The sequence below is a fragment of the Paramisgurnus dabryanus genome, chromosome 24, assembly GCF_030506205.2.
Source record: "Paramisgurnus dabryanus chromosome 24, PD_genome_1.1, whole genome shotgun sequence".
NCBI lineage: Eukaryota > Metazoa > Chordata > Actinopteri > Cypriniformes > Cobitidae > Paramisgurnus > Paramisgurnus dabryanus.
In genome coordinates this window covers 3157996-3169256 of record NC_133360.1, presented here as the reverse complement: position 1 = coordinate 3169256, position 11261 = coordinate 3157996, and the positions used below count along the sequence as shown (strand labels likewise).

The window sequence follows — 11261 nt, the reverse complement described above, 5'->3', positions numbered from 1 at the left end:
TCATGTTTCAGTCTTCATAACAAAAGTTTAAAATGAATCATTGTGATGCTGTGAATGTACCCACACAGCAGGCGATTCCAGGCCGGATCCACGCTGAAGTCAGTAGCTGCGGTGCAGATCCGCCTCAGAGTCTGCTGTGTTGGTATAAACAGTTTAGTCAGTGCTTTTTAAAGGTCAACAGTCTCCCTTCAGGAGGTCCAACCCAAACCTTAATAAATATGATTGAGAACTTTGTAAAATTATGAATGATATTTATTATGCCTTCATAGATAAATAGAACAGCCTATTATCTGCAGAGATGCTGACGAACGATCAGGCAATATGTATGTTTGTAGTAAAAACAACAAAAAACAGTATTATGAGTCTGATAGTAACACTGATCATATTGTTTTATCATTCTTTAACAACTTTACATATCAGGTCTTTGTGCTTTGATGAGACATCCAACAAATACGTCTCAGAAGTAACACAATTCAAATAAACAAGAAACGCTTCACTTTCCACTAACGTATTTCAAAATAAGACAGAACAGTCATTCATGAAGAGATACAGATAAACTCATGCGCACACACAAACACACAACTGTAGTGTTAGTAACCGTTTAAGCCCAGAGTAAAGTTTGTTTTTATACGTGTACGCGAACATATGTCGAATGCATAGCCTTGCAAAAGAGTTTATTCGTGCATTCTGGTGATGAAAATACCCTTGCGTACACGTAAAAATTGACTCTACTACTGCCTTTATATGACTGACTGGACTGATGCATTTACATCCAAACAGGGATTTGCTAGAAAGACTTTTCCAGAACACACACACACACCATAATGAATCTTCACACAAACACACACCTGGATTATACCATCATCCAAAACCTGTATATAATTAAGGCAAACCAGCAATAATAATAGTAATAATAATAATAATAAAGTGATGACCAGCATGCATAAAGAAGATGAATCCAACATGGCTCAAGCTCACGTCAATGTCATACAGCACCTAAACTTTCCAAACCCCCCCCCCCAAACGCATGTAATGATCATCTTGTTCTGGAAGTTACATTCATATGAGATACAATGAGTCTGAGTCCATCAAGAGCCAGAGATGAGACTATAATGAAGCTACATACAGTGAATAAGCGCTATATTCATCTACTGATCTACATAAGCCACTGATCTGAAGACAGTTTAAACAGTCACTATGTACACAAAGGCATCAGGGTCCAGTTTCGATGTCCGAGTAAATCACCGCGGAGCCTTCGCAGAAATGTTCGAGGTTACGAGGCTTCAAGGAGTTTCGTTTTTGAGGCAGTATTTTCAAAAAACAAGTTTCGCACATTTGCATGAAATGTACTTGTGAAAATATAGTTTTGTTTTTCTTCTAGCGTCTGGTGTAGAAGATGTTTGTTATGTCTGTGATGTGGTCTATGATGCTCTCATGTGGTCAGCTTTGGTTGTTCTCCATCAGACATCTGCTCTTGCGTTTCTCAACAGGTGAAGTCTTCAAAGTTGCCCTGACCAGGATGGTGAGGTAGCATGTTGGCCGGGTAGGTCGATGGGGTATGAAGGTTGTCGCATGGAGTCTGCGAAATGATTAAGGGAATAAAAGGTGCTGTTAGAGTCACTTTGGATCAAACATCTGCTGAATGAGTACATGCATGTAAATCTTTTGTGTATTCACAAGTGTTGCCACTACTGTACAGTAGTGCAGTAATATTACAGTAATATTGAGTCTGTTGTGACAGACACGGGTGTGATAGTTACTAACGTGACGCTTTACATCATCCAGGCTGAGTACGGCTCCTCTCTCGTTGTTGTTGCTCCTCTGCTTTTTCTTCTTGGCACAGCGACACACTTTATACTTGATCACCTGCGATAAGAACAAACAGATGTACAAAAACACAAAAGGGAAATGTTCATCAGTACTTTATTGTTTAAAATGCATCTGCATGAGAGCAATTTCAGTAAATGATCTACACAACATTACTAATATGTCTTAGTGCTTGTTTGAAAACATTGTAAAGTTAAAGCGTACGCTCCAAACGAACATTTTTCAACCTGACGGTCTGGAACAAAATGAAACAGACAGAAAACAATACATTGTACCAGAGCAGAGGTGTAAACAGGGTATTTTCTACAGAGTTATTCCCACCAGAGACGCCCGACTCACGGTTCAGCAGAAATGGATGATATATGGCTTGTTATTGGCTTACAGCTGTCATGTTTAAACCGGTCGGTTAGCAAACACAAGGTCTGAAACTGACAGTATTTCTGCCCGTACATGACGGTCTGATTCTAAAAGCAGGCGTATGAGAATTTTCAATTTAACATTACACTGCGTTGCTACATTTATGTTTTCTATAAGATGGATCTCTGTGGAAAAATGTTTGGCTTGGTAAATTACAATGAGACTATGTTTACAAAGTAAATAAAAGAGGTGTCACTACTCTGTTCTGCACACACACAGTTCATTATAAAAGTGAATTTTCATTTACTGTAGCACACACAGCCACAGACAAAAGGCCATTCTATTCTATTCTATTCTATTCTATTCTATTCTATTCTATTCTATTCTATCCCATCTTATCCCAGTGCTATTCCATTCTGTTCTATCATATCCCTATTTCTATTCCAATCCATCATACTCCCTATTTCTATTCCATTCCTATCCTTATTTCTATCCCTATTACCATTCCATTCTTATTCCATTCCTATTTCATTCTATTCTAAAAGGGCATTTTATTCCATCCCTATTCCTATTCCACAGTCCATTCATATTCCAATCCTATAGTATTCCAGTTCTGTTCCATTTCATTCAATTATATCATATCCATTCTTTTTCTATTCCATTCTTATCCTATCCATACTTCCATTCTATTTTTATTCCAATGCCATTCCATTCTATTCTATTCAATCCTTAAAGGGAATTCCATTCCATTCTATTAGATTACATTGTTATTCTATTCTATCCTACAATGGCATTCTATTCTATTCCATCCCATCCCTATTCCATTCTATTCTTATCCTATCCTAATTCTAATCCATTTCTATCCTATCCCTATTCCATTCTATTCTTATTCCAATCCTATCCTATCTCATCCCAGTGCTATTCGATTCTATTCTATTCTATCATATCCCTATTTTTATTCCTAGTACCTTTCCATTACCCATACCCATTATATTCTATTCTTTTTCCAATCCTATCCTATCTTATCCCAGTGTTATTCCATTCTATTCTATCATATCCCTATTTTTATTCCTAATCCCTTTCCATTACCCATACCCATTGTATTCTATTCTTTTTCCAATCCTATCCTATCTAATCCCAGTGCTATTACATTTTATTCCATTGTATAATATCCCTATTTCTATTCCATTCTATCATACCCCTATTTCTATTCCGTTCCTATCATATCCTTATTTCTATCCCTATTACCATTCCATTCTTATTCCAATCCTATTCCAATGCCATTACATTCCATTATATCCTTAATTAGATTTTTTTATCCTGACCATTCCTATCCCATCCTATTCCATTTCTATTCTATTCCTATTCTATTTTTATTCTATTCTATTCTAAAATGGCATTCTATTTTATTCCATCCCATATCTATTCCTATCATAATTCTATTCCATTTCTATTCTATTTGTGTTCCATTCTTATTCTGTCCTGTCGTAATCTATCAAATTATATTCTATCCTTAACGGGCATTCTATTCTATTCTATTCTATTCTATTCTATTCCATTCCATCCCTATCCCTATTCCAGCCCATTCCTATTACAATCCTATCCTATTCCAGTGCTCTCCATTTCATTCAATTCTATCATATCTCTATTTTTATTTCTATTCCATTCTTATCCTACCAATATTCCCATTCTATTCTTATTCCAATGCCATTCCATTCTATTCTATTCAATCCTAAAAGGGAATTATATTCCATTCTATTATATTTCATTGTTATATCCTATCCTACAATGACATTATTTTCTATTCTATTCCATCCCATCCCTATTCCAATTCCATTCTTATCCTATTCTAATTCTATTCCATTTCTATTCTATCCCTTTTCCATTCCATTCTTATTCCAATCATATCCTCACTTTTATTCCTATTCCCTTTCCATTACCCATACACATTGTATTCTATTTTTATTTAAATCCTATCCTATCGTATCCCAGTTCTATTCCATTTAATTCCATTCTATCATATCCCTATTTCTATTCCATTCCTTATTCATATCCCTATTACCATTACATTCTTATTCCAATCCTATTCCAATGACATTCCATTCCACCATATCCTTAATTCTATTTTTGATCCTGTGCTATCCTATCCCATTCCTATTCTATTCCATCTCTATTCCTATCCTATCCTAATTCTATTCCTATTCCAGATTTCTTATTCTGTTCTATCAGAATCTATTCTATCCTATAATAGCATTCTATTCTATTCCATCCCTATCCCTCCTCCATTCCATTCATATTCCAATTTCCAGTGCTATTCTATTCTATCATATCCCTATTTCTATTCCATTCGTATAATATCCCTATTTCCATTTTATTTTTATTCCAATCCTATTTCTATGCCATTCCATTCTATCATATCCTTATTTCTATCTTCTCCCAATGTTTCTTTCAACAAATATAGGAATCACCAAACAGATAAAAATGTTTCTTTTAAACAAATCAAACCAGCTCCTTGTTTCTTAAAACGTTACAGTGTGCGTAAGATACATCTTATGTATCAGAATTTAAAATCTTTCACAGCACATAAAAAGTCTGACATGTCAGCATAAACAACAAACACTGGTTTTTATATCGGTTAAAGTGTGAGCTCAGCACTTTCTGTACAGAGCGTCACGTGACCGGTTATGAATAACAGATATCCCCACCCGTGTCTAAACAAAACAGATAATAAATAAGACAAAACACTTATCACTGCCTCAAGACATTGCTGCAGTTATACGTGCTGGTGTCATAGTGCTGGACAATAAAGCACAGATTTAGATTATATGCACAATGAGTTATACACAAAATAAATGATGCTGAGATTCATTTAAACCTCTCAGGACAACTAAAGGACTCAAAACAAAACAGACACTAAACAGGAGAAATACAACTAACTAGATCATTTGTTTAATTACATTTTTTATTATGTGCATTTACTCTTTAGTTTCCCAAGAAGTACCAAGTGAACATTTGCATCGCCTTTTGTTTTTCTAGAGATTCTGCAAGGGCTGTAAACGTATGTGCAAATATTCCAATGCACAAAAAATGCCGTAAGCTACAGAAACATAACATTATTAGCTATATAGGCCGGTTGATAATGAGACGGATGGATTATCTTCAGAAAAAAAACTGAGGAGGTAAAGACGTCAGGCTGATTCTGATTTAAACGACTGCACTCACACACGATTACTTTAAAACGCCTGAAGTTTCACATCTGCAAAATTCATCACGTCCTCCTCTCCAGTTTAACATTATGACTGCCGCAGATACCTGCTGGATCTTCTGTTATATTACACTCTTGAGACAATCAACACATGATCTTACTTTTGTCTCTTCAGGGTACTGATATATCACAAGCAATCAAACCCAAGTGAAGATTTGAAGGTTAATAATATATTTATACTGCGAAGACACGGCAATCTAAAGCATTGTGAGAAACTGAATGACCCTTGGCACGATGAATTACAAATAAATGACAGAAGATAATCTGAAGGTTTTACCTCATACAGATAGTCAAAGAGCTCCAGTATGGTCAAGATACTGGCACCAATAAACAAACCCATCTGTCCACCGATGTCACCTGAAACAATTCATATGCATGAGAATTCAGTTCTTAATACATTTACACATTTGGCAGATGCTTTTATCCATTTCATTGCAGTGCTTTACAAGCTCAAACATGTGACCTTTTGTGCTGCTTATGCAATGCCTTACCACAGAGCAATACAGCATATACATATATTTATACATATGTCTGTGCCGATTCTTTGAAGAAAATCTGTACAATGCATTTAAATATCTGAATTATGTTAACCAGACGTGAGACCACTACACTCTTTAATTTCTATAGCACATTTCACAGCAATTTAAAAGCAAAAAAGTCACACAGTAGTGTCTTAAATGTGTAAGAGTCCCTGTTGAGCGGTTACATTAAAAAAGAAAGCATTGTGAGATTTCATGTTCTTTGTTTTTTTGGCTCCCGGTGAGCAGCAAATGGAGAAAAGAAAAACTCAAGTCAAAGAAAAACCTTGACCAAAGTCTTGCATTAGAAAAATCAACTGAGTAGATATTTTGTAATGTTAAAAAGCTGGAAGTATATAGAATCAACTTTAGTATCGGTGAGGTTTATATGTTCAGCCAAAACTTTAAATTAAAGTTTGGTTGCATGCTTGCATACCAAAATGAGTTTGTCTTTAAACAACTGATTCACAAATTAATCAAAATGTTTTGAAGTTCACACTGATGTTGCATCATCTTTAAAGGTGCCAAAGAATGCCTTTTAATAATATTTAATTATTAATCAAATATATAATTCAGAAATTGTTTTACAGGTACATTTATAAACCAACGATTTACCTTTATAATGAAAAGGTCTATTATTACCTAATTTGAAAGGGTCATTAATAATAATGTTAAGCTCTGCTCTGATTGGCTGTTTCTCAGAGCAGCTCCTTCAGTAGCTCTGTGTTCGTGTAAACAGAACTTATGTTGAGTCTGTATTAAACACAGGTACAAATTTTAAGAAATAATCAATTGTTTGGAGATTGTTAAAGGGGTTATAGCGTGAAAATCAGACTTTTTCCATGTTTAAGTGCTATAATTGGGTCCTTAGTGCTTCTATCAACCTAGAAGATGTGATAAAGATCAACCCAGTAACTTTGTTTGGGTAAGCCATTATGTGCAAGCATGTGAAAAATTATGTTGTTCACATTTCGTCTGTTTTGTGAGGTAGGTAGCAAGGCGAATTACAATAATACCGCCCCCTTTATCTGCACTATCCAACCACAGCACTGCCATTTAGTGCAGAAAGAAAGAAAGAAAAAATACTTAACAGCAAAATTGAGTTTCAATTGCAACAAACCACCATTATGTTTGCATTTCATCAGCTCATTTGCATTTTAAACGGCACATTTTTGCTTAGGACTACAACTTTGCAATTTTAACATGTTATAATAAATTATCTGTGAAGTATTTTGAGCTAAAACTTCAAGCACTCTGGGGACACCAAAGATTTCTTTTACATCTTAAAAAAATCCCATAATATGACCCCTTTAATGGACGTTTCCGAGTGGTAAGTTTGTGTTTTTTCAGTATGGACTTGCAAAACGTAACTGTAACGTCAATAGTAGAACTTCAGCCTTAATGCTAGCATATAGCATTAACTAGCATATAGCACTAACATAGTCACAACTTTAGCACAGTTTGTAACTTTAGCAACAATTTTTTATGTGTAATTTAATGTTGGGGCGTACATCTCGACTGTGATGTCACAGTTGGTGTTATGTTGAGATTAGTCTGTTTCTCTTTCGCATATACGAGGTTTACATAAGAAAGAGGAAACAATCGTGTTTGAGGCTCATGATATGTTATTACCATCTACACAACTCTTATTATTCATCTACGTAAATAGTTTAACATTCTGCAGCACCTTTAATTTGATTCACATTCATGTCATGATGAACAGCACTCACCGAGAAGTCCCGCTAACTCGTAGGCTTTCTTCTGTTCGATCGTCTCGTAGTTCAGGGCCTCGAAAAAGATGTCCAGGACCAGGATGTTGTCTCTGAAGGACAGAAGAGAGCAGTGAGGACAGATCTGCAAACATCGATCCTGAGACTCTGCCAGTTTCACAGTGTTTTATTCTTTAATCTGCAGTTGTCGAGTGAACAGCTGGAGTGAATCCAGCAGAAGCCTCGGGACCTTTCTGACTCAGCTGGGGTCGATTCTGAAACTAAAACTGCACTTATTAATATTGTAATCTTGTTTATGAATGCTGACGTTGATCATACTGGTACCATTTAATTATCGGATGAATAATTGTCCTTATTTTTTTATAGGCCGCAGATGGAGTGTAAAAGTCGTAATTTTGTCTGTGATGAATATATTATGTGATTAAAATACTGATTAAACTGAAGAAGACAGCTGGAGTTATTTCACGAGTGTTAAAGGTACCTGCAGTCAGAAACACAATAATAATATTACACTGAACAGCAGGTGATGAATGTCTGATGAATGAACTGAATGTTGATGAGGTTCTTTTGAGAAAAAACAACATCTATCTGCTGTTCAACTCAGATAATACTGCATCACATCTACTATAGAAACACAAACACTCTTAGGATTGGGCGTGTATCCAGTTAACAATGAATTTTATCTCAAAAATCAATCCTTTGATTCATGCTGATATGAGTCCTTTAAAATAACAATGTTTTATATTTTCAGTTTAAGAGTCTCTTTTTACAGATGTATCTCTCGTTACTGACATTTCTCAGTGTGTTTGTCGGGTCAGTGATATGTTGCGTGTTTGCGGTGTTGTTTAAGGTTTGATCTGTTGTCTTACTCTTACATAAGGGGAGATGAATCAGCTTCATTACTATCGAACGGTTAAACAGCTGACAATTAAACAAGTGAACATTCACCTTCAGAACCGTGACAGATAACTTGCGTGAATACACATAACCAGCAAACAGATTACATACAAATAACACAATTAACAGTAGTTGCGTTATATTACCCTTCAAACTGCGCAAACTGAAATTGCAAACTGAAAATACGTTTTTGTGATCGCACAAGGTGGTTTTTCAGGCAATTGAAAATAAAAGAATATATAGCAAAACTGCAATTGAAAAAGTTTTTTTCGTCGTAATTTTGCAATAGCATTTATCGACATAAAAAAATCGCAAACGTTTTGCGCAAATCTGCATGGAAACATTACCCTTCATTACCCTTCAAACTGTGCAAACTGAACTTGCAAATTGGAAATACACCCAATCGAAGCATGTCAATTTCGCAAAAAAAATTTACGCTCGCACAAGGTGGTTTTTAAGGCAATTGAAAAAAGGAATATATCCCGAAACGTCGCTAATTTGCCATAGTTTTTATCTACATTCTTTAAATTTGCAAAAATTTTGCGCAAATCTGCATGGAAACAGTTTAACACATTAACAGTAGTTGTGTTTTCATTTCCGTTTTCATGACCCTTTAAACTGCGCAAACTGAACTTGCACATTGAAAATACACCCAATGCGAGCATGTCAATTTCGCAAAAAAACTTTTTAAGCTTGCACAAGGTGGGTTTTAAGGCAATTGATAAAAGGAATATATCGCAAAACTGAAGTTGAAAAGTTTTTTTCACATTTACAGGTTATAGTTAATTTAAATGCAGTCATTTTGCAATAGTTTTTATCGATATTTAGAAAATGGAATCATGTATATTTTGCTTTTTATGCTTGCACAAGGTGGTTTTTAAGTTTTTACTGACATAAAAATATCGCTAAAGTTATCGCTAAACAGATTAAACGCCTTTGCAGTAGCTTTTGCTGTTCATTTCTTTTTAAACTAAAATTGCAAATTGAAAATACACCTAATAGAAGCACATAAATTTCGCAAAAAAATAAAGTTTTTACGCTCGTATGAGGTGGTGTTTCAGGCAATAAATAAAGAAATATATCGCAAAACTGCATTTAAAAGATTTTAGGGTCAATGGAAAAGCCAAACGTTTTCAATCGTTATTTAGAAATTATTTAAAAAAATATTGCAAAAGTTTTCCGCAAATCTGTAATGGAAACAGATGAACACATAAACGCATATGAAAATAAACCCAATAAAAGGACATAAATTTCCCAAAAAATATGCTCACGTTTTATTTTTGGTAATTTAAAAAAAAGAATTTATCACAAAACTGCAAATGAACTATATTTTTTACAGGTCACAGTTAATAAAAACTTCAAATTTTTTTTGTGATTTAGAAAACTTTGCAAATGTTTTGCGCAAACCAGGCTACTGACGACTGTCAAAAATATAGAGAGTATTAACTTCACTTCTCTGTTTATGTTAAATGTGATTTAAACATAATAACTTTTCTCAACTAATGTAAACATTTCGTGTTTATGTCAAGTCAAATTAAGTTATAAAATGCAAAACTAAGAATTCACGGTGGATGGAGAATCAGAAATCGAGTTATAATAAACTCTTGTTTGTAACATTGGGTTCTAATAATAATCTAGTAATAAAGTAATGAGACTCACGCGATGTACTGCTCAGTTTTGTTGTACTTCTTGGCCAGATATTTGGCAGAGGCTTTGCTGGGGATCTTGACAAATGACAGCTCTTTACCATAACGTGTCGTGTTACAGGGCGTCTCACATACGCAATAATTGTTGTCTTTCTCCACCAGAAAATCTAAAGTCAGAAAAACAGAGAAAATTATTGTAAATCATAAATTTTTTGGGGATGAATGAATACGTCAAGGTAAAAAAACCCTAGATGGATACATGAGGAAAGGAACAGCTCAGATGATGGGTCAGATAATAAAATGGTCAGGGTAGTGTGTAGCTGGTAATGATGGGTCATAAATCGAGCTGTCTCATCATGGCCTGAGGTTCAGTCATCTGTAATGAGGACAACGGTTCAGATGGAGAGGAATGATGATGATTTTTCTCACCTAAAGCTGGATCTGCACACTCTTTATACTGTTCTGGTGTGCAGTATGGAGCGTCGCCTATAAACAAAAACATAAAACATCTCAGTGATCTTATCCCAAACCAGAAACCATGAAAGAAACGCAAATATATGCATGATATTTATAAAATACCCAAATACTTATTACCGTTTAGTTAAATTTTTATTTCAAGGTTAACCTCCCACCCTAAAAACTGTAATGCATTGTCTAATTACTGTAATGCATTATAATAATTGTAAGCATTCATATATGATGGCAGTATTTTGATTGAATGTACTCATTTAATATGACATTGTGTCTGGACATAAGGACTTTCATTACATTATAACACTAATGAGATTCTAATGAGAATCACCAATAAAGAGATTTAAGCAAACTCAGAAAATTCAAACTCATTAAAGAAATGAAAAATGAGCTTCATTATCATGTGAATAATACCACCAGGCCACAACTCTCAACGCTCGACTTATTCAGATTTTGGGAACTGTAACCAGCATGTGTTTTTGTGATGCACTCATCAGTAGATTGAACAGTACTGAGTGAGCGAGCGAGAGAGAGAGGAACACAATGTTCT

The 11261-nt window shown here is 34.8% G+C and overlaps 1 protein-coding gene across 7 annotated transcripts in view; it reads right to left on the bottom strand.

Annotated features, from left to right (window-relative positions):
* Nucleotides 1-230: 230 nt before the first annotated feature.
* Nucleotides 231-11261, bottom strand: part of asic1b (acid-sensing (proton-gated) ion channel 1b) — a 149163-nt gene continuing 138132 nt past the window's right edge. For 5 of the 7 annotated variants that reach the window (XM_065243320.2, XM_065243322.2, XM_065243323.2 and 2 more), the window contains 6 exons: nt 10670-10726; nt 10254-10407; nt 7698-7789; nt 5727-5806; nt 1765-1866; nt 231-1579 (listed from right to left, as the gene is read on the bottom strand). In XM_065243320.2, the coding sequence (XP_065099392.1) occupies nt 1484-1579; nt 1765-1866; nt 5727-5806; nt 7698-7789; nt 10254-10407; nt 10670-10726 (581 nt within the window). In that variant the 3' untranslated portion in view covers nt 231-1483. Of the gene's footprint in view, nt 1580-1760; nt 1867-5726; nt 5807-7697; nt 7790-10253; nt 10408-10669; nt 10727-11261 lie in introns of all 7 variants that reach the window. The other 2 variants (XM_065243319.2, XM_065243318.2) reach the window with 2 other exon arrangements.